Here is a 27,620-nt window from a genome sequence, read left to right as displayed (position 1 = left end):
CGCAAGTCACTTAAGTAAAACCTTGCTTTACATGGTTACTGTTGGGATATATATTACTTGGGGGACCACCAGCTATTCCAAGCCAGACAGGCGGGCTTTAGAACTCATCATAGCATAGAGCTAGTGATGCTGTCCGTTCTGGACGAGCTCAGAGTTATGGCTGACAATAACGAGCCGAGTGCCCTGATTTTATTAGATCTATCAGCGGCATTCGATATGATCAGCCATAACATACTGTTGAACCGCCTCACCAATCTGGGTATCAGCGGGCAAGCATACCAATGGCTAAAGTCATTTCTGTCTGACCGTACTCAGAGTGTTCAGCTGGGTGAGCAGATATCGGATCTGGGCCCCCTGGCCTGTGGTGTAACACAGGGTTCAGCATTATCTCCACTCCTCTTTAATATCTACCTGCAACCTCTTGTGGAGACTCTAACTCACATGGACTGTCAGGTATTTAACTACGCCGATGATACTCATTTTCTTATCCGGCTTAGTAACTCACGCCAGGTCCAGGAGTCGGCCAAAGGAGCTGCTCAGATTCCCTATGAACTGGATGACGGCCAATTCATTGAAAATAAATCCAGATAAGACTGAACTTCTTGTCATTCCAACAAGTAATAGTCCCTGTTATGATCTCTTTTGGCCCCTGGAATTAGGTGCAGTCCCGGTTGTAAAAAGCCTAGGGTTGAAAATTGACTCTGAACTATCTATGTCCTGCCAGGTTACCACGGCTCTCTTTTCCAAATACCAAAGCAGTTTGCTATGGCAGGGCGGGAGCCGCGAGGCTCCCGCCCTGCTATAGCAAACTACAATGTCCAGGGGGTGGGCACCTGAGGACACTGCAGGAGACGGCCCTGGGGGGTGGCGGTCCCCAGGGCCATTACAGGATCCAGGAGGGGGGCCATGTGCCCCCCCTCCCCAGAGAACAATAGCCCCAGGTAGGTGGTGGTCCCCGGGGCTGGGGGGTCCGTCACGGACCACTCAATTTTAGTATTTAGAGCCCTGAGGAGGTGGTGGTCCCCGGCGCTGCGGGGGGCCGTGATTCCCCTGCAAACATTTTCTTAAAGCCCCAGGGGGTGGCGGTCCCCGGGGCTTGGAGGGGCCTTTGAGCCCCCCCACCCATTTTTTTCTAAGCCCCGGTGGTGGTGGCACCCGCAGGGCTGGGGGGGCTTGCGTATTGCGCCTTAGTTTTACTGATTTCTTGTGCCTCGGTTCTACCGAGGCACATGATGCCTGCCAACACTTCCTGGTTTGAAGTGTTGACAGCCAATTAGCATTAAGCTCGTGATCGGGAGGGTGCGCGGATCCTCCGCGGCCATAGATATATATGTGTTTTTACTTTTGATTTTCTCAGCAACTAATGAACGGATTTACACCATTTAATTAAAAGGGTTCTTTCTGAACCAAGAACTACCTTTTTGCCAAATTTGGGGTAGTTCCATTCAGCAGTTCGTGCTGTAGCCGTGTCCAAAGTTTCCTATTGAAAATTGCATGAGGAAAACACGTTTTGGGACCCCCTTTTTTCTCAGCCCCCGCTTGACGAATCACCCCAATATTTCGCGAAGATTTGTCAACCGGCGCCAAACTTAATGCAAAAAGAATGTTGCGAATTTCCTACGGAAAAAAGTTCCTAACTATAACTACCTACCGACGGACACCTTTCAAACAAAACTATACAAAAAACCCACAGCGGGTAACACTGTATTACATGCAGCAAGCCACCATCATAAGAGTCTAATAAGAAACATACCGTTTGGAGAACTACTCCGTCTGAAGCATAATTGCTCGGACGGAGGAGAAGTCAACAAAGCTAAGGATGAAGCCACTATGAGATTTAAAGAAAGGGGCTATTCTAAAACAATATTGGTGGATGCTGCCAATAGAGTGGAATAGATTGACAGGAAAGACCTATTGGTGGATAGAACAAAACAGGAAATGGAAGGAATAACACGTATGATCGCTAATTTCAACATGAGATCAGGGGAATTAGTACAGGTGTTCAATAAGATTTGGCACATTTTACAAACTGATGCCACTCTGCAAAGAATCCTGAAAAGAATCATACCACCACATCCGTCCATAACATACAGACGTTGCCAATCACTTGGTGACCACCTTGTACACAGCCACTTTGAAGGTCCACCTAAAGCAACAGTGATGAAAACTATCAAAGGCTTTTATCCATGCCTACGTTGCAAGGCCTGCAAACATAGCAAGAAGAAATTTAAGTATGAGGGAAGACCAAATGACCCACGCTGTGTAAGAGAAATTACAAAATTTCTCAACTGCAACTCAGACTTCATGGTATATTGTTTGGAATGTCCTTGCTCCAAAAGATATATCGGAAGTACGATTCACACCCCGAAAAAACGTGCATTAGAGCACATGTGTGCCATAACAAATCGGGACAAGACGTATCCCGTGGCATGCCATTTCGAGACACACCACAATAGTGACAGGGATCTCCTCACCTTCTTTTGCCTGGATCAAGTAGATAGAAAAGAAAGAGGGGGTGACCGTGTGAAAGCTCTACGGGTTTTAGAGTCAAAATATATCATCGATTTGCAGAGCAAATGGCCTACAGGGCTCAACAACGATGAAGAGTTGTGGGTACACCTGTAAATGAGCTTATTAACAAGAAGAAACTAGTTGTTGGAGACATAACCAAATAGAGGTGGAGATATTTTTCATTTCGAGTGGGATCACACGAATAGCAATTTAACATGCACATTGGATTCCTCCCCTCTACTGTAAATGCTGCTTTATGGAAAAACAATGTTTTGATACAGCTCTCTCTCTTATACACAACATAAAAACATGGGACAGCCCATACAGGGCAGGATCACAGTTGAACGAGCCCATACAGGACGTTATTAGTGGTGGAGAAGGGATTTGTGATTACTTTTGGTATTGTAAGGTATGGTAGTAATTGCATTTATATTCTTACCCATGAGCTATATTATGCATAATATATTACAATGAAATGTATCCTTAACCCCTTAAGTGCTGCTGACGGCCAACGGTCGTCAGCAGCGCTACCTCCCCAGTGCTGCGCACGACCATTGGACGTCCATTCAGCACTGGTTCCAATGGACAGCGCAGCACTGGGGAGGGATGTTTACACGCAGCTAAGGTGTTAAGATAATTAGGATCAACACAATGTATTATATAAGATGCATTGAAAAGAGGAATTGATCGATCTATTTTCCGCCCTTCTTTCTTCCCCTCTCCACACAATGAATATTCTTTTCGAATGATGAAAAAAATAATTGTTTTTATCTTTACACTTGCACTCTTTTGGTGACCACTTTTATCGAAAGACATGTTCCAGTGTAGACATGTTAAAAGATGGCCACATTAGTGGGATATATGCAAATAAGTCCACTTTTACTGTTTACTGATGGTCTGTGGGAACGAAAGAAATAAAATGCTCTTTGTTTGTTACATGTGCCAACACTGACGAAGCCGTGAGGTTAAACGCGTTTGCTGGACGGGTAGGGGGTCCGCAATAAACACTTTTGTAAATCGGAGACCAGAGCCCCTCTATGGCTATAATAGATGAAAGGTGAAAACCCCAAACTTTTGAGGTGGTCCATTTCCCTGCAGGGGATGGACTATATAGTTGAACCTAGACCTGGGAGTAACCCGTCTAGCTCCGGCCGGGAGCGGCCACTCTCTTGACTCTCCACTCCCCCCCTCGGCGGACTGACCTGCGGTCACTGGGTAGGGGCCCAGGGTTGCTCCACTGGCCTCAGACCATGCACCAGCAATACCAGGGTGGTGATCCCGGCCAAAAGCAAGGCCTTCTCGGCGATGGCCAAGGCCTTTCCCTGTGGGGGTCAGGCTGACCTCTCGATGGGTCCACAGCGCTCGATACGACCTCAAAAGAGCCTACCAGCCAGCTTGCAGTAAGAGAGCAGGGATACCCTCCTCCCCTTCCCCACCGTAAAGACACACAGTTTTTTACCCTCTAGCCCCCGTTGCCCATTGACAGTGTCCTCCCTCGCTCCCATCAGAGACAGCAACAGAAGGCCCAGCCGTGATAGGACGGTGTGGTGCCCCAGGACCGACTCTCCTCTGGCAATTGCCTGAAAGGATTGTCAGCCTTTCCAGGGGGATCTAAGGATACATTGAGCAGGCAGCAATACCCCAAACCCCCACCCACCGGGCCTGCCCCAGGACATGGTGGGCCTTCTACCGAAGGCCTATGATGATGCACCCCAGGTGGAGACATAAAAAAAAACCATTGTTCTTAACACGGAGACTGAGCAACCTTGGCCAATGCCCGATTGAGCTGTCCTATGCAGCTATAGAGGAGTCTGGCTCAGGTTCACCCCCTTGGCCGTCACCTACCCAGCCATGCATCTGACATTGTTTTCCCCATCTCCCTGTTGCGTCTCCTTCCCTCCCCCACCTCGCCCTTCCTTGATTCTTTGGCTTTCTGCCAGACTCAATCTGCATGATGAATCTTCCTCCTGTTTACCATCCCCCATCTACCCTCCTTTACTCTTAAGACGTGTTCTCCAGGCTATCGTACACGCTAATAACTCATATTATTGTATAACCTCCAGCTATAAATGGAACAGTGTGTAACTTATAACTGCTGTAACTTTGTAATAATGTAACCTCATGTAAAGGGCTCTGATACCTTTGGGTCCAGCCAGTGCTATATAAAACTCATCAAATAAATAAATAAATGAAACAAAAGAAACGTGCCACTGCAGATGGACTCTTCAGATATTTTCACTTAGAAGATGAAGACTCAACTGGTCAAGGTTAGTCTCATGTCCTTTCATTATGGGGGGTTGTGTAGGAAAGTAGGATCTGCTTCTTATGGTTACCCCACTTTTTGCTTGATGTTTCACTGTTTTTGACAAGTCTGACTGGGATCTAATCAGGACATCAGACTATCTGCTTTCTCCTTTAAATTGTTACACATGTACTTTGGTATACTCCAGATTGGATACTGGGGTACCCTTATAAGTCCCTAGTGTATGATGCCCATGTACCCAGGCAATAGGTACCCCAGAGGCCTCCCATGGGCTGAGGCATGTATTATGCCACCCATGAGAGGCCATGCAAAATGTAACTACACGTCTGCTTTTGCAACCTCTGTAAGATGGTGCTTGCACCACTTACATTAGATATTGTTTCTGTATATCTATAGGTCACTACACTTAAAACTTATAAGTCACCCCGTAGCAGGCCTTATCAATCTTGAAGGCAGAATGCTGAGTTTTTAGTGAGAGGGTACCCCTGCATGAGCAGAGCCCCTCTGCAGCCTTCAGAGATCATTCTCCCAGGATGTCTGTGACTCAGCCAGACATATAGGTAGAGGATCATTATAACCTCGCTGTAAATGTTATCTCGAAAACAGCTGCAAAGAAACCTATTGTGTTTAGCATCAAACACCTTGGAATCATACCTCCACACCAGTAATTGTTGTGGAAGGTATGATTCCACCCTTCAGAAGTGAGCTTCGTGGGGTCACTGGTCTATCTGGTGCCAGCCTTCTTGACCCGGACAGCACAAAATGGATGCTGCTGACCAGAGACACATTTCCGCCCTCCTGCTGGTGAGCCAAGCTTGAGCAGAGGAAGGCAGCACAATAGGCATCCTGTCAAAGGGAGATGTGACCACCCTCCACCCAGAGGTTAGTGTATTGGGGCTGGGTGGGTCCACTCTGAGAGTGCTTGAACGACTGCACTGGGGGCATATTTGGTGTCCCTGTGCATAGTCCAGATCAAACCACTTCTGGGAGCCATTGGCTCCTTCTCTGGTGCCACACTGGACAAAAGACATGGGTGTAACCACCCCTCTGTCCTGACCCTCCCCTAGGAGGGTCCCCCGAATCTGTCCAACACTCTCCCATGGGTACAAAAGGGCTTACCTGGCTGTAAGACTTTAGATTTTATGTGGACAAGATTCTACAAGAAGAAACCACTGACCTTCGACTGTTTGCACTTTGCTGGACTTCGACTGGGCCCAACTTTGTCTCCCTGTCCGTCCAAAGCTTTGTCTGTGCCCTTGCTCCATATAGGCTCTGTGCAGGACCTGTGGTGCATTAAGAACAACTGAAGAGTCTCCCTTACAGTGATGGAGTCACTACCCTGCAACTACAGGCACTGTAACACAACTGACCAGTCTGCTACTCCTGAGCTCCTGTGGACTCCAGAGATTTCAGCAACTTGGGAGATGGGTTTTCGAAGGTCCCTGAGGTCAATCTGCCCTCTCAGCAAGTCTGAGGCCAGTATCCCTTGTGGGTACTGCATAACCCGAACCCCTGTGCATGCATCCATTTGCAATTTCATATGCATAATTCCCAAGCTTGTGCATTGGACTCCGAGTAGTCCTGACCGGGGCAGTATTTGCACCAAATAATTCCAGCCTCCTTGCACAGAGTGCCACGTGGGCTGGTACTTTGCAATCTTGCTCAAAGTCCCCTTGCGACTCCTGGTCCTTTAACCTGTGGGTCTCCCAAAATGTCATTTTGAATTTTGTTGGGCTTTCCTGGTTGCTCCAGATGTCCCCTGACTCCTCATTGCTTGATGAGTCTCCCGAACCTAGCTGGTCCACATCGTAACCTGCTTGACCTTTCTGCATGTGTTGCTTTTGCCAAGGCTTGTTGGTGAGCCAGCCAGATACCGACCCCTCAGCACTCATTATCCTTCGTGGGACATTTCACCTCCGGCTCCAGGTCATACTCGACATCTCCTTGTCCTCGTGGATGCAGAGTCAAGCATCCTTTCTTCGCACCTGAAACACCGATCGGTGGGCATTCGTCTACTGAACCCCTGGTCACTCTGAAGTGACCCAGACTCTGTCCCCTCTGCTTTCAGGTTCCTTGCTTCCAGAATCCAGACTAGGATTTTTCCGGACCCTTTTCACCTTTATGGCAGCAGTACTTTTTCACAGCCCTCCATTGAGAACGACAGCGGTTTCTAACACCACTCCAGACCTATGCACCTGGCTCCTCTAGGATACGTAACTCAGGTACTATGATATCCACGGGTGGGGTGACTCTCTAACCTCTTAAATTTCAAAGTCCTCCTAGAAGGGTCCTTAAACTTTATAACTGTAACTGTGACTTCACAAAAGCATTGTTCTGAGCCTACGGTTTTGTTAGCACACTGTACTCGTCCTCCGTGGGGTCCCTATCTACTCGTAGAAAAACAAAAGAGTGTCAGAGGGTCTATCCAGTCTATGTGTGGTTCATTAAACTAACAGAACAGTGTCAACTCATCTAACCATGATAGAGTAAATTGCTGGATACCAGTGATCACTTACAGGATATCCATCAGTCACCACACGGAACCGCCCTTCATCATTTGGCATTCCTCAAAAGGGGGGGGGGGTCAGTTGGTGGTTATACCAACTGACCCCCCCCCCCCTTTTTGAGCCAGTGGTGTACCAATCTTTGTGGCTAACAGGAATGCCAAATGATGAAGAGCGGTTCCGTGTGGTGACTGATGGATATCCTGTAAGTGATCACTGGTATCCAGCAATTTACTCTATCATGGTTAGATGAGTTGACACTGTTCTGTTAGTTTAATGAACCACACATACACTGGATAGACCCTCTGACACTCTTTTGTTTTTCTACATTCAGTTAGGGAATGTGTCTTGGTCTTTAAAATCCCTCAGGCCCTCCTCCTACCTTCTTGTGTTCTTTGTCCCTATCTACTCACCTTTGGTGGTTCCTTGGGGTCCCAGCGATTCTACGTGCTCTAGACTTTGTCTTGACCCAAGTCATGATTGTTATACCACACTATTTTAGTATATGGTTTGGTCTACCCCAGAGCCCACTGTGAATTTTGCTACTTACAACTGTTCTATTGATCTCATATTGTGTTCTTTGTGTTCTATCCTCGTGTAGAGGATACTAGAGAGTGCTATATTAATAAATACAATTTTTTTTATAACTACTGTGTGGTTATCTTTTCATTTAGTCAATATAGGAGTTGATATTCTGGTAAAAGAAGCTGCTTTACATTCCTTCAAGATTAAGCCTGAAGGCTGCTCTCCACAGCTACCACCAGGATAGCTTTCTAAAGGTTATCTTTGACCTCATACATCACAGGGTTGTTTGGACTGGTGCAAGGTGCCCACTTTAAATAGTGGACAGCATATACCAGGCCAACTTCTCACAGTGCACTTTCAAGGCTGGACAGGCTGTATAAATTATTCAAAAGAAGTTGCCCTCGGCGAAAATGCACACCCAAAACAGGTTTATTTTCTCCTTTTTCCACAGCAAAGAATACCAGATTCAATAGGTCAGGCCTTACGCATTTCAAGCTTACACAGCTCTTGTTCACAGGCCAGTTCGGAGTGAGGCAATGGAAAACAGAACTGACACCTGTTTGCAATTAAATACATTCCACCCCCAGTGGCCTCAAGGTGAGTTTATCAGATGCATTATGGTGCTGGTAGTTCTGTTTCACATACCTGTCCCAAATAGGTTTGCCCTGCGTTCCACATTAAATAAAACAGAAAGTGTAAAACCCCAGTAGGTTAATCAAGAGTACATTAGTGGCTGTACATCAAAGCCACTCAAGGCCTGCTGATTTGCGCAGTGGTGTTTTGGAAGTGCATTTTTCGTTGAGAGCAACTTGCCTTGAATAATTATACTTGGGGCAAACCTATTTGGGACAAATATGTGCAGCATTATGCATCTGAGGGTGTCCCTGCCCTGTCTCCTCCTGTCGTTGATGGGCGCAGGACGGGACCGCCCTTAGCCCAGGTGTGGCCAAAGCCCGTTCTGTGCCGCATGTGTGCAGTAGTGCTTTTCAACACGTCAAGAAGAAGCCACGCGCCCTTGAGTCAGACTCTGAAAGCACCACTCCTGGTGCTTTTCACATTGGGGGAAGGACTCCACTTATGTGCTGTGGGTCCAGGGAGGGCAACTACCCCACCTTTGCAACTTGGTAAGCCTCACGCTGCCGGTTTGCAATGGCACTTTTCAGCGCATCTGGAAGAAGCCACGCCCCCTTGAGGCAGACTCTGCAAGCACCTCTCCTGGGGCCTTATTTATGAAGGTCTTGCGCCGCCGGTGCGGCACTTTTAAAATGGGAAAAAGTGACGCACCAGTGGCGCAAGGCCTTCATAAATAAGGCCCCTGGTTCTTTTCAGGGTGGGGGAAGAACTCCCCCTATGTGCTGTGGGTCCAGGGCGGCCAATTACCCCACTGATGCAACTTGGTAAGCCCGGCGCTGTGGGTTCGCACTGGTGCTTTTCAGCATGTTGGGAAGAAGCCAGGTCCCCTCAAGGCAGACCCTGCAAGCACCTCTCATGGCGTTAGACTTAACAAAAGGTTATTGGCACGTGCTACTTCGATGAGAGGATCAGGAAAAATGCTTTTCCTACCCCCCAATGGGTTGTTCAAATTCACAACCCTACCTTCTGGGCTTCATGGAGCGCTGACTACCTTTCAAAGATTAATGAATAAAATGCTACACCAGACCTATTTATCATCCTACCTTTATGGCAAGGTTATATTCAGTACAACATGGAAACAGCACCTCTGTCATGTTCACAACATACTTAAATAATTAGTAAATGCTTATTTACATATGAATGCAAAGAAATAATGGGTGGCTTTCACAAAAGTAAAATACCTGGGGTACGTTCTAGACCATGGGTACTCACAAACTTTCTCTCTGGGGCCAAATTTACATCGTGGTTTGGGTCCGAGGGCCGCACCGGTGAGGGCGGGGTCTGAGGGGGAGGGGGCAGGGCTAGAGCAACAACAAAAAAACTGTGGCCATGAGGTTGAACACAGGTCCCTGCAGCGGACGCCTTCGTCCACTGAGCCACCAGACCCGGCATACACACATCTCTCTTTCTCTCTATCTGTTTCTCTCTCTCTCTCTCTCTCTTCCTCCCTCCATCCCTCTATCTCCGTCACACTCCCTCTATATCTATCTCTCTCTCTCTCTCTGTCTCCCTCCCTCCATCCCTCTCCCCGTCTCCCTGTCTCACCCACTCTGACTGTCTCTCTCCCTCACTCTGACTGTCTCTCTCCCTCTCTCTCTGTCTCCCTCTCTCTCCTTCCCTCTCTCTCTGGGGCCAAATTTACATCGTGGTTTGGGTCCGAGGGCCGCACCGGTGAGGGCGGGGTCTGAGGGGGAGGGGGCGGGGCTAGAGCAACAACAAAACAACTGTGGCCATGAGGTTGAACACAGGTCCCTGCAGCGGACGCCTTCGTCCACTGAGCCACCAGACCCGGTATACACACCTCTCTTTCTCTCTATCTGTTTCTCTCTCTCTCTCTCTCTCTTCCTCCCTCCATCCCTCTATCTCTGTCACACTCCCTCTATATATCTCTCTCTCTCGCTCTCTCTCTGTCTCCCTCCCTCCATCCCTCTCTCTCCCCGTCTCCCTATCTCACCCACTCTGACTCTCTCTCCCTCACTCTGACTGTCTCTCTCCCTCTCTCTCTGTCTCCCTCTCTCTCCTTCCCTCTCTCCTCCCCTCTCCCTAACTACCTTTCCTCCTCTCCCTCCCTCAATCCCCTTCCCTCTCTCCCTCCCTCTCTCCCCTTCCCTCTCTCCCTCCCTCACTCCCCTTCCCTCTCTCCCTCCCTCACTCCCCTTCCCTCACTCCCTCCGTCACTCCCCTTCCCACTCTCCCTCTCTCCCCTACCCTACCTCCCTCAATCCCCTTCCCTCTCTCTTTCCCTCGCTCCCCTTCCCTCCCTCTGCCTCCCTCTCTCTGCCTCCCTCACTCCCTCCCTCACTCCCCTTTCCTTACTCCCTCACTCACTCCCCTTCCCTTACTTCCTCACTCCCCTTCCCCCACTCCCTCACTTCTGCTTCCCTCACTTCTGCTTCCCTCCCACGCCTCCCTCACTCCCTCACTTCTGCTTCCCTCCCCCACCTCCCTCCCTCTGTCGACCTCCGCCCGCTGTCTGTCTCCCTTTCTCTGTCTCCATTTCTCGGTCTCCCTCTCCCTCTGTCTCTGTCTCCCTCCCTCCACCTCCCTTGACGTAAAGAGTTTCACTAACTTCAGAATGCTCTTGCCCCATGAACTCCTATTCAATAGGACTAATTCTCAGCAGTGGCTAATCTTGATTCATTTCACTCTCTGTAAGTAGCATCTCTTATGTGCCCTCACTCCAAACAGAGTGCCACCAACCTTGTGAACCCTGAGGTGTTCCGAGACCCTTGCCACACTATGATGCATTATATTCTAATGCTAAAATCATTGAATGTCTCTCCAAAAGCAGCATAGACAAATGCTCTTCTTGGGCACTCCCAAGCAGGATGAAGAAGCGCATGACCCCCACCACCATATCGGAAACTGCCCTTGACTCGATACTGAAGGAATTAGCTGCATTACATTTAGAGCAGTGCAGCTCTGTGGTAAAATGACACCTTTTGTAGACTGCTAACAGACTGTGTCTGCCAGGGCTGAGACAGCTTCCCGCTTCCAGCCGCACCCGAGCACTTCACACGTCTTTAGAAAGACCATTTGCATGTTAGTGGAGCTTTGTGAATTTCACCTCTTCTTAGGCCCCTGCAGCTCCGCTCTGCCTATCACTGGAATTAATCACCTGGCGCCCACAGAGCGGAGCTGCAGGGGCCTAAGAAGAGGTGAAATTCACAAAGCTTTACTAACATGCAAATGGTCTTTCTATAGACGTGTGAAGTGCTCGGGTGCGGCTGTGTGTGTGTGAGAGACTCTGCTGCTGTGCCTATCGCTGGATTGAATCACCCGGCCCCCACAGAGCAGCAGAGTCTCTCTGAGTGTCGCTGCTGCACCCGTTAGTGTTTGCAGAATTTTTTTAATAAAAATGTGTTCTTAAAACACGGGTACGATGTCTGCGAGGCCCGCGGGCCGCCAGGGCAGGCTTGCCGGGCCGCCACCGGCCCGCGGGCCGTACTATGAGTACCCCTGTTCTAGACAATGGGTTAATAGAGCCCCAGGAAGAGAAAATCACTCTATTACCCAGAAATAGAAAGGAGGTCCTTTTTTAACTGTCCTACTGGGATATCGTCAATGATTCTTTCCTCAGTATTTTGACATAACAGGCCTCCTAACAGATCTACTAAAGAAAGGAGTGACCAATCGGAACTGTGTAACCCTTTCCCTAAGAGCCAGGGAGGTCTTCCAGATGCTGAAACAGGCCATCATTTCTAGTCCAATACTCACCTCTCCCAATTTTTTTTACAAACAATGTATACTCCAAACCACCTCTGAGGTCAAAATAGGAGCCATCTTGTCGCGGGTTAACGAGGAGGGACTTGAAATGCCAATTCTTTTCACAAGCTGTAAATTGTTTCCCAGAGAACAGAAGTACCCAGTGATCAAAAAGGAGTGCATAGTGATTACGAGGGCAATAGAGAAACTGAGATATTTTTGGGAAGGCAAGGCCTTTATCCTGTACACTGACCATGCCCATTAACCTGGATGAGTCACACTATGGGTTAAAATCCTAGGGTGCCGAGGAGGTTTATAAAATTGCAAACGTTCAGGTTGGAGGTCTGGCACTCATAGCGATGAGAACTGTAATGCTGATTTCCTCTCTACGTTGCCTCTTTTGACCGAGTGGGAAAATCTTAGGGGAAGGGGGTGTGTCAGTTGGACACCAGTAAAAACAATGGGTAGCAACATGATTGCAGGGCAAGTAGTGCTCATCGAGCCCTTATCTCCTCACTCCTCTCTTTCTCTACAACCCTTAGACCAAAATCATTAAAAACTAGTTGTGACAATATTGACTTCCTCACAGGAAGTGGGAGGTGGAACAGACAACAGGAAAGTGATGCGGTCCCTTTTTTACGACAGAAGACGCAACTAAGAGTGGGAAACATTTAAAAGTGACTACACGATATACTGAGCAAGTGGGAGCCGAGCAGGAATCTCAGAAAACTGATGGTATGGTGCGGTGGTGGAGCCATGAATCAGGAAACCCCAGAGGCATTTGTGAATGCTGGACCAAGCTGCAGATGTCGCAACATAGTTCTAGTACAAGTGATTGAAGGCTCAAGGGACCCGATGCCCTACAACTCCCAGGAAGATGTGAAGGAGCAGAGAGACCCTTGGCATCATACATCACCCAGCTACGTTCCACGGGGAATGTGGCTCAGCCATGTTCCGGCACATTACCTCCTCGTTAGTCTTCCTCGCCACATGACTTACATAGTGAGCATCAGCTCCACGACAGAACCCTCCAAAGCAAAAAAAAGCCTCCCACCCCCTCCCAACATGGCCGACCAGTCACACCTGACCTCTATAAGAGGCGGACCGGCCCAACCAACAGCCTGTTTTTTTTGTTCTGCGCGATTCTCTCCAGAGGCGCTGTACAGGTTTTAGGGTTGTGGATCCGGCTTTAGCGGTCCCTGGTGCCTTATGACTTAAAAATCCCCCCCCCTTCCTTCCCCCGGTCCTGTGGGGCCGGTTAGGTGCTGCTGTAGCGTGCCAGGGGTTTACAGGGGGGGGGGGGGAGCCGGGGGGGGGGGGGGTGTTGGTGCATTCCCGTGCCTCCCCCGGTCGTGACTGAAGGGCCCTTGCCCGTTGTGGGCTTCGGGTCCGGCGCTGGAGGTTATCCGGTGTGTGTGCTGGGGCTCCGGTTGCTTTCAATGCGCTGGACGCATGTGTGCTGGTCCCGGGTTATTCCCGGTTTTTCACTTGCTGTACAGGCGTCTCCTGGGTAATGGTGATTGCCGTGCATATTGGGTCCCGAATGGTTTGCTTGTAGACTTATGTGTGTTGTGCAACACCCGTTTACGGGTAGGGGTTCATTCACATGCCTTTGACCATGGGGCGCTTCAGTGAGCACTACGGATAGGAAACAGGCGTGCTAGGTTGTGTTCCTTAAATCCCTACAGCCTAACTTACTGAGTGCTTCTTGGTGTATGTTTTTTTACAGTCTCCTGTACTCCATTCAATGTGTGGCGTGTTCTATAACGCGAAGCTCCTACAGGCGGTACTTGCACTGAGCCTGGCCGGGGTGGTGAGCCTCGCCGTGCAGCGCGTACCGGTCTGGAGGCGGGCTCGGTCCTACCTCTTTTTTCTGCATACGCTGGCCGGGTCCGGGTGCTCCTCTCCGGCTGGCCTGGGGCTCGGTTACGCGGCGCTGGTCGCTGCCACCTCCCTTCGTGTATTTCTGGCTCCCCTACGGGCCGCGGCGGTTTGCCGTGCTGGAGTTGGCTCCGGGCGCCTCCCGCCTCTCGGGGGCGGGGTTTGGTTGCCGCCAGGTGCGGCCGATGATTACCTTCATCGGTCTTGTGCGGCATTCTCCTGCTGGCGCTGCGATTGGTCGCGGCATGCTTGAGCAGTTGGCTGCGCATCTGTCTCTTACTCGGAGGGTCCGGTGTTCGATCCTCGGTAAGGGCGTTTTCTTTTTGTGATCGCATGGGGACTGTGGGTTTTCATTTACCTGTTCGCCTATGTTGTTTTTGACTCAGAGGTAATTGGCGCGATCTATTGGGGACTGTTCACTTCTTTCTGTAGTCCTTTTTCTGGCACCCTGGGGGCCCGTGTTTTCCTCCTGTGTGGAGGTGGGCTGTGTAGTCGGCCCTGGGCCGTCAGGATGCGCCGGACTCAAGTGAGTTTGCGCTGCTGGGTTGCTGTGCCTTCTGGTCTCCTCAGGGAGGCGGGGGTTATGTCCCCCCTTCTGTCGCCGTCTGCGGGGTCTCCCTGTTTTACGGCGCTATCCCTTCTGGGGGTCCTTGCGTGGCGGAGTGCCCTGCTCCCTCCTCGCCTCGTCTCCCTCTCGGTGGCCCACTGTTTGGGGCTGCGGACCCTGGGGCAGTGGTCTGGCCCGGGACCTGGGTTCGGTTCCCTGCCTCGGCGGGTCTTGGGTTCGAATTAGTCCACGGACCTGGTTGTTCTCGCCTCGGTGCCTATTCCATTCATGGAGTCCCACTCTGCTTCCCTGGGCAATGGCTTGCTTTTTCTCCACAACGGCCCCCTCGATGCTTAGGATGCCTGGCCTCCACCTTGGGGGTGTCCGGGGGTGGACGCCTCAGGGGGTTAGCCGGGAGGGGTTCCACAGCGGCTTTTCGTACAAGCGCCTTGTGCCCTTGCGGGTGTGTAGTGCGCTATTCTTGTATCTAGTTACGCTACGGTGAAGTTGGGCATGGCCCCTGCGCTGGGTTGACACGCATTTTTCATGTTTCGTTCCATAGTAGGGCTTGCTTTTCCCTCCTCCGGCGGCGGTGGTTGTTCCCGGGGTTTCTCTGGGTGCGTTCTCTACGCATGTCTCTGAACTCCCTCCCTCTGCCTGCGTCCGTTGTGATGGGCGTTGTGGGGGTGGGCTTTGTCACCTTTACCGCTCTGGTGGCCGCGAGGCTGGCTCGGCCGTCTGGTCTGACTGCGTCCTTGTCGGCGGTGACGGCGTTTTCGGCGAATGGCCTACTCTGGCTGTCTCCGGTCTTTTCATTTGGGGCCCGCTCCCCTGGGCGCGGCCTTCCTGCGGTCTCCTCGTCCGCCTGTGGGTGGGGGCGTCCCGCCCTTGCATGGGTGGGGTCCTTCGGCCATTCCACCCGGATTTCAGGGTGTCGGTCTTCACGAGGTGCGTTCAGGTTTGACTTCCGGGTCCGAGTTTCGGCTATTTCCGGTCTCGTACTGGTGCTGCCGCTCCCTTTTTCGCCCCTAGATCCTGGCTTTCGGCCATCTCGCTCCAGGGGGTTCCCTGGGGGGGGCGGGAGGGGGGGGGGGCTGTCGCCTCCGTGGCTGTCACGGTTCTGGGGCTCTTCGGGCTTGCTGGCCGGTGTCCGGTCTTGCTGGCCTTGCGGACTTTCCGCGGGGTCCCACCTTCTCGACGGGTTAAGGTACCTACTCCTTCCCTTGTCTCGACTGAAGGGTTTTCTGGGACCTTGGGTTGGCCTGTGAGGCCGGCCTGCGAGTGGGGGTTCCCACTCTCGGTTGCGGGTACTTCCGTTGGGCTTGCCTTCTGGCCCGTGGGTGGGACCTGTGCTCCTGGCCCGCCTGGTGGTTCTTCTTCGCCGGGAGGGGGTCTTGGTGTTCCCTGTCCGGACGTGTCATACATCTCGGCCTCGTCTTTTTCATGGGTGAGGCTTCACGTCAGGCGGTGTCTCCCCTCCGTCGGCTCCCTGCTCTATGTGCGGTGGTCCCTTCGGTTCCCGTCTCGGGCTTGTCCTCCTTCGGGGGTCATGTGCCTGGACCCGGTCCTCCCCTCTGGTTCGTTCAGGGGGGGGCGTCCTTTGGCGCCGGGTTGTTTGGGGGTCGTTGGGATCTCCTGCAGTCGCGCAGCTCCTCGTGCTTCGGGAGTTGCTGGCAGTCCTCCTGGCCTGCCATCTTTTGCACCTGTGCTTCAAGGTCCCCATGTCTTGGTCGGGTCAGTCGACCTGGTGGTGTGGAACAGTGTCAGCCTTCGGTGGGGGTGCTAGGTTCGCTCCTGTTGTTTACATACTCGGGGGTTGTTTTCTTGGGCGGAGTCGCCGGTCCTGGCCCTTCGGGCTGTCTTTTCCCCGGGGTCCGACTAGGTGGAGGCGGTTCGACTGAGTCGGATCTTTCCTTCGTTGCCTTGTCTCGCCCTGACCCCAGTGGTGTTTCGGCGCCTGGTGCCTCGACTCGGTTCGCCTCCGGTGGATCTGTTCGCAGACGGGGACTCGGCCCTCCTGCCCAGGTTCTACTCTCTCCTCCCGGGGCCGGGTGGATGCCCTGTCATTCGATTGACCTTTTCGGTCTGCTGTACGCGTTTCCCCCGTTCCCACTGATACCACGGGTCCTCTGCTGGATTCGCTTGGGCTGGGCCGGGGTGCTTCTGGTGGTTCCCGGCTGGGTCCGCCACCCCTGGTACCCTCTCCTTTGCGAGCTGGTGGTTCAGGCCTACTGGCCGATCCCGGATCTTCCCGTTCCGTTGTTGGGACCCCCGCTCCCGGAGTCGGTGTTGGGCCGGCTCTATCTGCTGGCCTGGCTCCATCTGCAGGCCTGGTTCTTGAGCGGATGACGCTGCTTGCTCGGGGTTGTTCTTCTGGAGGTTGTGGTTTTGCTGCTGGGCTCCCGCAGGTCTTCCACATTCTCTTCCTGTGCCCGACGCTGGGCTTCTTTCTCGCGTTGGTGCGGTCGGCTTGGTGCTGTCCCCGCCGCCGTGGGCCCCTTGCGGGTCTTGGTTCTCCTGGCTGAGGGGTTTGCCTTGGACTTGGCCCCTTCTTCCCTGGGGCCCGGTGGGCTGCCTTGCGGGCCTTCCGCAGTCCGGTTTTCGACGGGCTGGATTCCCTGGGGCTCGCTTGGCTCCGGAGTTGTTTTCTCCGTCGCCCTCGGACGCTCTGCCTGTCTCCCCCCTGGGGATCTCCCTCTCGTTCTGCGAGCTCTCCAGGGTCCGCCCGGTGTGCCCCTGGCCTGCGGTTCCTCACCTTATGGTGTTTTTTTCCGGGTGGCTGTGGTGTCTGCTGGGCGATTGGGCGTGCGGGGGTCGTTCCTCCGCTCCCCTCCCTTCTTGCGGGTTTTACCGGACCGGTTGTTTCTCCGGCATGTACCCCGTTTGCTTCCCAGAGTTCCTTCCCTGGTGTTCGGGTCTCGGGAGGTGTCATTACCTTCTTTTCCTCCCGTCACGGATCCTTCCGTGTCCTTGCTGGTTGTCCGGCGTGCTGTTTTGGCTTCTCTTGGGCGCACGTCTTCCCTTTCCCGGTGGGATTGCCTGTTTGTGGCTTTCGGTCCGGTTCAATCGGGCCACGTGCCCTCTCTTTTCACCTTGAGTCGCTGGCTTACACAGGCTATCATCCTTTCCTATGCTTCGCTGGGTTCGGTGGTTCCGGCGGGGGTCCAGGGTCGGTCCACGGGGCGTGTCTCTGTGTCCTGGGCCCCCTTCTAGGGTGTCTCCGCTGTGGAGTTTTGTCGGGCGTCGACGTGGTCGTCCCCCCACTTGTTCATGGAACACTATCGCTTTGTCTTGGGGGGTGCTGTCCCTGGGGACTTCGCTGGGGCCGTTCTGGGTGCAGGGGCTGCGGCTCCCTGATGGCCTATTTTTTCTTTATGTCTTTATTCGGGTTTCTTGTGATCCCTGTTTTCTTTTCATTATTCTGATTCAACCTTGTGTTGGTTTCTCTGCATCACCGTGTGGTGTTGTTCTTATGGTGATGTGTGACAAATTAAACAATTGATATTACAACTAGGGAAAAGAAACAGTATGTAAAGCACAACCAATAATTAAAGAGTACAACAACTAAATAAAAAGTACAAGGTTGAGTTTATTTTTAAATGTACATATTCATATTAAAAAAGACTCAGTGCAAAATCATATGCACTAATTAATTCTAAAAAATCAACAGTCATACTCAAATAATTTATATTCAACTAATTTACACCAATTTATACATAATAAAACAGTGGCGAAAATTGTATCACATCTTATGGTGGTCAATGAAGCCTTGTTGGCTTGGGTATTTGCTCACTATGTAAGTCATGTGGCGAGGAAGACTAACGAGGAGGTAATGCCCCGATTACTTACCGGTAATCTTCATTACTCCGAGTAAAGTCTTCCTCGCCACATGAGCTCCCTCCCCCCTCCCTGTCTGGCTATCGGCTTCATTGTTTGCTTGGTAGATCAGGCTGTTGGTTGGGCCGGTCCGCCTCTTATAGAGGTCAGGTGTGACTGGTCGGCCATGTTGGGAGGGGGTGGGAGGCTTTTTTTTGCTTTGGAGGGTTCTGTCGTGGAGCTGATGCTCACTATGTAAGTCATGTGGCAAGGAAGACTATACTCGGAGTAATGAAGATTACCGGTAAGTAACCGGGGCATTTACTCAGCACCTGGGAGAGGGTGGTTCATAAAGCAGGAGGGGAAGGAAGGGGGACCAGCGTTCTGTTAAATGACCAGAACGCCTCATGGAGAGAGGGTTTTCCTTCCTTAGGCCACTGACCTTTCAAGCTTAGAACACTCGCTGGATATTTTAACAGAATACCTAGTCCTGTTGTGAAGACAAAACATGCAGGAAACAACAAGTGATGGTGCCAGATTTTTTGTGATTAATGTTGCTTACTCAATGACTCCAGAATTGCATGAGGTTTTGGGGACTATAAAGCTGACTTTAACCCGGTGTACCTGTACTGTCAACCCTCCCTCTTCCCCCGTTTTCAGTCAAGATACTGATAGACACTCTATGTCAGACACTTAGCTTATGAGTAAAGTAAGACATCACACTTACCTCTGAACTTATACTTTTTTGAAGGCGATTGCTTGCTGGGAGGTTCAGGTTCCGTAACACCTAAGAAGAAGAGCAGCGTTATTAGAAGACTCTTCTTTTTCCCAAATAAACCATAAAATAAAAAGAATAGATAATGTGTCACACGTAATAGGTACTGCACATACTTACAGAGACCTACTGCAACTGACACACCATAAAAGGACAACCTGTTTTCAATACACTTGCAAATAATGAAACAAGAACTTATCTTGGGAGTATCAGTATTATGAATATTGGGTACAACTTTGAATACAAGGTACTAATGAAAAATATATGTTAAGCATCTGATGTGGAATATGAAATTATGCCGTAGGATATTAGAGTAGGAGTTTCTAACAAAGAAGGAAAAAAGTGCTTTGGAAACTCGTCTTATTGATCCTTTGTGGTGAGAATGAGGAGAAGAAGCAAGATGGTGGACTCTGAGGTGGCTGATTGCAGAATGCTGACCTATGACCAGTAAAACACGGACTGACCTGACAGCGATAGATGATCATCCATGCTGACTGCAGAGATGCGGGCATTCCAGGAGGGTGTCCACAGCCAGTATTTATTCTCAGAGGCTCGACGGTGTTGCAGTGGCCCACTGCGCCAGCCCTAGATCACTCCGGCTGTGCTGCCTGCGCCGTGGCCTGCACAGCGATATCGATGGCTTCATTGATGAGTCCAAAAACTGCTGCTGGAGCCGAGATGGCAAAGAGTGCTCGTTCTACCGTACAAGCCGCTCAGGGCTCGGCTGAGTCACTGAGAGAGAGCACAGGGCTGACCACGAGACGCGGATGCCACGGCCTGCAGAAGCAGGATCTCCTGCAGGAGGAGAAAGGAAGGGGCGGGCCACTGGGAACTCCCAGATGGCCAATCCCACGGTTGCTGATCTTCTTTGAGGATCAGCTGCCATGCAAGACCCTCAGCCGCAGCGGCAAGGAGCCACAGACTCCAGGGAGTGGAATAATAGCTCTGCCAAAGAGCAGATGGAAAAGAAAACCCTTAAGGACAGATCCCCCTGAAGGGAGTAGATAGCTGAGTCTTTTGGCACCAACAAGGAGAAGGTATGCAGGCAACTTTACACTCTCCTCTATTGCCGGGCCTCAGTAGGGGGGGACAAGGACAAGGACAAGGGGGGCTCTACATCTTCAATAACTGTAATCAGCGAGAACCTTAGTAAAGCTGCTGGCCCCCCAGTGCCTGATATTAAGTCTGCCCCCAATAGTTTTTTCCACTATTAACAATCAAGAGTCAGTAATCCAGGGAGGAAGCAATCAACCACCAGGTCGTACACAGTTATGGGTACACCCTGGAGGGGATGAGACAGATAGAAGTGACCCTGATTAGGGACTAAGTGATTGTTTTTTCTCACTCTCAGACGGGGTTAAATGGTCTGTTGATGGTTCTGCTACCTCCTCGGAGTTTCCCAAACCCGACAATTATAGCGATCCTGAGGAGAGTAAATGGGACGGGGACGGGGCCCTGACAGCACATACGTTGAGTAAGAAACTCAGCCAGAGCATCTCAGGGCCAGGGATTCCACTTGGGATTATACATCTACTGAGCACCTCACCGGCTGCCCTCCAGAGCCCTGATTCTCCACACTGGAGGCCATCTATCAGGCATTTTTTTTGCCCCAGGAAGAGACAGGTCAAGACAGTTGCAAAGCCCAGTCTGCAATATGGAAGGTACAATGGGTGGTCAGGAAGCTTACCAAGGCATGTAACTCCTTTGGGGAATGTATGACAGAACTCGAAGCAAGAATCGTCTTGACAGAAACAGAATTGTTATTGGTATTGTTAGGAGCATTTGTAGAGCGCATAGCTAACCGTAGGCGTCCCAGTGCTAGCAGAGGTACCAGACAGATTACAGCAGCTTAGTAGGATGGTTTTGAAAAAAACATGTTTTCAATAGTTTACTGAAGGGCAGGAGGTTAGGTCCTGAATGTAAATAGACGGGGAGGGTGTTCCACAGCTTGGCAGCAGTGTAATGGAAGGACCAGCCACCACTTCTTATCCTTTTGATTTTGGGGACCGAGGCTAAGTAAAGGTTGGTTGATCGGAGGCATCTGTTAGAATGATAGGGGGAGATGATGGAGCAGATGATGGGAGGGCCTTCCTTCCAGAAGGACTTATGAGCAATACATAAGGATTGGGATTGTATTCTTTCTGTAATCTGGAGCCAGTCCAAGGTCTTCAGTGCAGGTTTAGCAGAGAGGCTATTGGGAATCGTAAGAAGCAAATATGCTGCACAGTTCTGAATAACTTGCAATTTGTTAGTGATAGCTCCTTTGGTTCCTCGATGCAGAGCATTTCCTTAGTTGAGACTGGAGATGATCAAGGCCTGGACCATGAGTCTCCTTGCTTAAAAGGGGAGGAGGTGGGGGATTTGCGGAGCATTCATAAAATGCCATGGCAGGAAGTGGCCTGTTTGGCACCTGATGATCAAATGTGAGTGACCGATCTAATAACATGCCCAGACTTTTTATCTGGATTTGAACATGGGTGGAAAGCCAAAACAGCTTGGCCAAGCTGAGCCAATGTAAAAAATGGGTAAATTACCCAGCGGCATAAGCTTCGTCTTATCACCATTCAATTTGAGAAAGGAGGATTCCTTCCATTTAGCTACTCTTTCCAGGCAGGGGCCTAGACAGCGCGAGGTGTCTTCTGGGTGATTTAAGGCCACCACTAATTGGGTGTCATCGGCGTAGGTGATAATTTCAATCCCGAGAGGGCGGACAATCTGTGCCTGGGGACTCATATAAAAATGAACCAGTGTCTGGTTCAAGGACAAGCTTTGAGAGACGCCGCAGCTAAGTGGAATACGTTTTGAAATGCTGTCTCCTTCCAAGACTTGGAAGATCCTATCATCAAGGAAGGACTGCAGCCAGGTGATAACACCACCCTATAATCCAACATTCCTCAGCCTGTGGATCAGGGTGTCATAGTTGACAGTGCTAAAGCCAGCACTGAGGTCCAAAAGGATGACAGCTGTCGATGCACCTTGGCCAATATTCTTTTTGGACTTTTCTACCACTGCCACTAAAGCAGTTTCGGTCCCATGTTGGGGGCAGAATCTACTTTGCGAGGGGTGAACTATATTTTAAGATTCAAGGAAGGTATAAATAACTGAATTTACATGCATTTCTAGCATTTCACTGATCGCAGGGAGAAGGGAGATAGGGTGGTAGTTTCAAAGAAGGTCGGGATTAAGGCTGGGCTTCTTCAATAGCGCCTTCACCATGGCATGTTTCCACAGTGGCGGTATTAGTCCGGTCGAGATAGAGGAGTTAATCAGATTCAGTAACACCAGAGTGTTCTTCAAAGGAATTTCCTTGAGAGAATTTTCACCGGGAATGGAGTCCTCCATAAACAGCAGAATAAAAGAGGAGGCATCGGGGGAAGAATTGTAGCTATCCTGAATTTTATTAAAAAAGAACTCTGCCAGTTTATCGCACCGTGCATGAGACCCCTCGTGGTGGGGTATCCATGACTGGTAGTTTTAAAAGATGCTTTGCAATCTTGAACATTTCGCGGGGGAGTTTGAGACTGAATTAATTCTTTCCTCATAGTAGGATGCTTGTGAATCTTTCACTTTGGATTGATACATTATTATGGAGGAATGTCTCACAAAATATCGAAATCAAAAATATCGAAATACACAAATATCGGAACAAAAATATCGAAGTCAAAAATATAGGAATCCTATCCCTAACAAGGTAAGTACAAAAATATCGAAAAATTAATATTGTAGTACAAAAATATCGAAATTAAAAATATCGTTTTTTTAAATGTATTAATAATAATGTAAAAATAATGATAAAATACATATAATGTTACAAATATTAAATAAAAATATTAAAACATTATTAAAAAATTAAAACTAATACATATACATTTAAAATAAATAAAAAACGTAATAATTTAATGTAATTTTATATTTTTTAATTTCATTTAATTGATTTAATTTAAATTTATTTTATTTTTACCCTGTACGACTGTACCCCAAAACCCCAAAACTGACCCTGAACCCTAAAAATACCCCTTTACCCAAAAACCCAAAACTGACCCTGAACCCTAAAAATACCCCTTTACCCAAAAACTGAAAACTGACCCTGAACCCTAAAAATACCCCTTTACCCAAAAACTGAAAACTGACCCTGAACCCTAAAAAAACTCCTTTACCCAAAATTAATTATTATTATTTAATTACCAATTAATTATTAATTAACAATAACAATAAAGTAAATATATTAGCACATTAGCTGTAATTAATTAAATTTAATAATTAATATTATTTTTTCCCAATTAATTAATTAAGAAAAACAAACATTTATATATATAAAAAAATTACTCTAATTAATGTAATTAACTAATTAATATTAATTAATTACAAACTAACTAATAATTAAAAATATGTTCAAAATTATATTATTTAATTAACTAATTAATATTAATTAATTACCAATTAATTATTAATTAAAAATATTTACAAACATATATTAATTAATTAATTATTATTAAATTACTTCCCACCCTATTCCCCTATAAACCCATAACCCGCTACAGAACATATTTATCAATTAATCAATTAATTAAAATTAATTAAAAATTAATTCTCAATTAATTAATTAATAATTCCTACTAATTAATAATTAATTTAACATAATTAAATTACTTCCCACCCTATTCCCCTATAAACCCACAACCCGCTACAGTACTAAAAGACAATATTTAATTAAATTACATTAAAAATAAATAATAAAACATAATAAATACAATATAATATACACAAAATTTATTTAAAAATTGATATTAGTAACATCGAAATTATTTATTTCGATATTATTGACATCGATATTTAAAACTTCGATATTACTAATATCATACTAATATCGATATTAAGACTGTCGATATTACTTACCTTCTATATTATGTCCCATCGATATTTAAACTTCGATATAATTGTATATCGAAATTTAAAACTCGATATTTTGTCTGTGTACCATTATGGAGACCCTGTATTTCTGCCTCTTTACCACATAATAGTCTCTTCTCTATTTCCTCTCAAGTCTCTTGCAGGTTTGTTTGTACTCTTGCAGCTTAGGGGAGTACCATAGAGAGGGGTTATTCCTACTTTTTTATGAATACATTTTCTAGGTATGACTAGGTCCCGGGAGAAATCAATCCAATGGTGATATTTGTCATTCGCAGCAGTGGGATTGGAATCTAAAGAAGGCATAGAATTTTGCAGATCTGATTTCTAAGAGTCCAATAGAAAATTGGATAAAGAGCATTTTCAGCTACTGGTTCTGCCGCTGACAAGGTGGCGGGGGGGGGGGTGGGATATCCCAGGAAAAGGACATCAGACAGTGGTCTGACCGTTGCACTGGGATCAGGGCTTCTACTGAGAGTTCCCCACTATTAGAAAAGATAGGATCTAGTAGGTGCCCTTTCTTATGGATGGGTCCAGTGACATTTTGCTTCATCTGAATAGCTAGGAGATTCTGGACCAGGTCAGACACTACTGGGTCTGTGGGATCATTAAAATGCAAGTTGAGATCACCTATTACAGTGAAATTGGAGGAGGAGCTTGCCAAGTTGGTGACAATTTCTGGTAGGACTTAAAAAAGCTATCAATGGGCTCCAGGGGGCAGTGTATAAGAATACCTGAAAAGGCATGGGTAGGAGAAAGTGTGATGAAGAAGGAAACATTTCCACAATCACGTACAATATTAGGGACAATACGGCATTTAAAACACTCTTTTAAAATAATGACAATGTCTACTCCCTTCCCCTGCTCCCAGCTCTCCTCAGGATATAGTATCCCGGCGTGAGACATTGCACCAGGTCCAATTCTGACTCGTTGTTGAGTTACGTTTCGGTAAGAAACAACACATCTGGAAACTCCACTTGAAGCAGAATACAGATTTGAGTGTCGTGTTCGGGTAAGGATCTGCAGTTTAAATACAGCACTTTATATACTGAGGAGGGTGCTGGAACCGGGCGGAGTTTGGGGTTAGAGAGCGGTGTATAAGAACAGTGTGGGCAGCTGGGAATGTCCATAGCTGGACAGATGAAGTGTAGACATTTTTGGTTAGGAGAGCCCCTTAATCTCCAGAGTTGCCCTGAAGAGTAAGAATGTTGACTTGAGTTGAAACAGGCAGGGGCTGGCCCCGGTTGGGTGTGGACGGGCACAGATGGGCTTGCCTTTGGTGCACCCACTGGGCACCTCCACTGCGCTTTGACGCCATCGCCTCGGTTATAGCCAGAAGCCCTAATTGATGTTGGGGGAGACTAGAGCGTCTCACCTTCAAGATGGTTGCCCTAAAATGGTCCAATGGAAGAGAGTGAAGAACACTCTTCCCAGAAAGATCCTTCTTCCACTCAATTGGCAGCCTAGTTGCCGCGGTGGACCAGGGAGAAAGAGAGGCAGGAGAATGCCTAAGGCACGGTGAGCGTTATAGAGTTGTAAAAAGTGCAAAGCAGGCAAAGGTTAAAAAGCACAGTTCAGAATGCACGTTTTAAAACCACAATTATTAAAAACACAAGCTTAAAATAGTGTGGTAGTGAGAATAGAATGATTAACACCAGCTATGCTGAGTGAGTTACCTTGTCTTGGCTTAGAATAGACAAGAACTGGTGGCTACTCAGGCTCAAACAGAGACACACAAGTCTCAGTTAATTGACATACAGTGGAATCTTGAGGACCATGAGAATCGAAAGAGGCACAACAATCTACGCGTGCTTGGGGTCCCCGAAGGTGTTGACGGGTTGGACCTATGTTGTGGAACTATTGCGTGCTGCTCTCCCAGAACTAACAGGCTGGAACTGGACGCAAGAAGTCCAGCAGGCACACAAGGTGCCATCTCTGTTTTTTCTACAGGATCACCCGAACACTGGATTGCAGTGACTCTCTAATATGGACATACCAAAGCCCTGGTTTGTGGTGCATACACTTACTTCTCATAAGGTCCATATTATACTAATCGGGAATCACCCACTGACTGGTTGGGGATTCCAACGGGTCGAGCTCCTCTTAATCTACTTTGCAAGAGGGTTCACATCATACTATTTAGGAATCACCCACGGACAGGTTGGGGATTCTAACGGGGCAAACACCTTTGAATCTACCTTGTAAGGTCTTGATGACGGAGCTTCTCCAGTTACTTTGACCTTCCACGCCAATCCCTTATATACTAGAAGGAAGCCACATGCCATACCACTTTCAAATTTTATCTATTACATCAAGTATCACATCCAGAAAATTGCTCAAACAGCCCAATACCATACCATTTTTCCAATACACAGAGAGTAAGCCTTGAAAAAGTTACATTCATGTAACAAAGCACGTGTCGGCTGCCATCGGCTGTTTGTCAACTACCACGATCAAGAAGGCCCTAGGACCACTACTGTTGATTTGGCTTGTAGTGCTCAAATAATTTGTGATACATGTACATAATGTGAACGTGACATATGCTGACAACATTAAATTGGATAAGATAAATACTTGATTCTTTGATGTTCTCTGCCCTGTTTGTTTGATATATGTACAAGGTCCTCCTATTGATGAAGCAATTATTGTTGCAGAATTCGTAGTATTGGCCATTGAGTTAAATCTAAATGGCACATTGCTGAAATTACATTGTAGAGTGCCGAGGTACAACCAATCTCTAAGGCACACAGGGTACCCTTCACTTTGAGAAGACACTTAAAGACCATGCCAAGTCACAGGCCATTCTTGTGTATTTCGGAAACTTTCTTTTAAGACAGGCCATTTTTGAGAAAGCTGGGCCCAAGCAAAGAGATCTAGCGGGGGTGTCTCATTTTTTGTGTCACTAGATTTCTGCAATACTACTGTTGGGAGATGCTGGTGGCAGCGGCACATGATAAAACTTTTTCAAGACAAAAAGGCATTGGCTTACTTAGTTAACCCAGCTCGTTTACAAGTGGTCTTGGGGGGGGCTAACTTTTTTTTTTGTGTCAGAGATTAAGGCGAAAGAGTTCCTAGATGGTCTAAAACCGTGTAAAAAGCTAAGATTTCCACTTCTTTTTGTTTTTGTGAACCAGCTTTTCTCTTACTCTCTTTTTCCACTCACGTCAGATAGAGATGATAGCTTAACTGCACTATTCACAGGTCATGCATGCTTCACCCATCTCACACCAACTGTATTACAGTCTGATTGCTTCTCAGGGTTGAAGGGAATGGGTGGGGTGGGGGGGGGAATGGTGTCTTTGGGGAAGGGGGCATGGGTAGTAATAGGTGTGGTAATAAAACAAAAATGTTACCCAGAGATGGACTTCATGGATTAAATAGAATGGGATTAGAACAGAATTGTCCTATTTTCTACTTAATAACGTTGGGGTCAGGAACCCCAAGATCGTATAGACATGGGCCAAATGGGTAAAATAAGTATCTGTTCAATAAATATGGGTGGGCTGAATGATGGATCCACGCGATTAAGGTTGGCTAAGTTTGTGAGGGGGA

The 27,620-nt window shown here is 48.3% G+C and overlaps 1 protein-coding gene across 1 annotated transcript in view; it reads right to left on the bottom strand.

The window, feature by feature from the left end:
* LOC147685058 (GTPase IMAP family member 7-like) overlaps positions 1-27,620 on the bottom strand; it is a 510,455-nt gene that overhangs the window by 94,699 nt on the left and 388,136 nt on the right. Inside the window, exon 5 of the mRNA XM_086940944.1 lies at positions 19,113-19,172. Within this exon, the coding sequence (XP_086797070.1) occupies positions 19,113-19,172 (60 nt within the window). The remainder of the gene's footprint in view (positions 1-19,112; positions 19,173-27,620) is intronic.

The sequence above is a fragment of the Lissotriton vulgaris genome, chromosome 10 (assembly GCF_964263255.1).
Source record: "Lissotriton vulgaris chromosome 10, aLisVul1.2, whole genome shotgun sequence".
Taxonomy (NCBI): Eukaryota; Metazoa; Chordata; class Amphibia; order Caudata; family Salamandridae; genus Lissotriton; species Lissotriton vulgaris.
The sequence above is the reverse complement of the archived record's forward strand: the minus strand, read 5'-3'. Positions and strand labels throughout refer to the sequence as shown.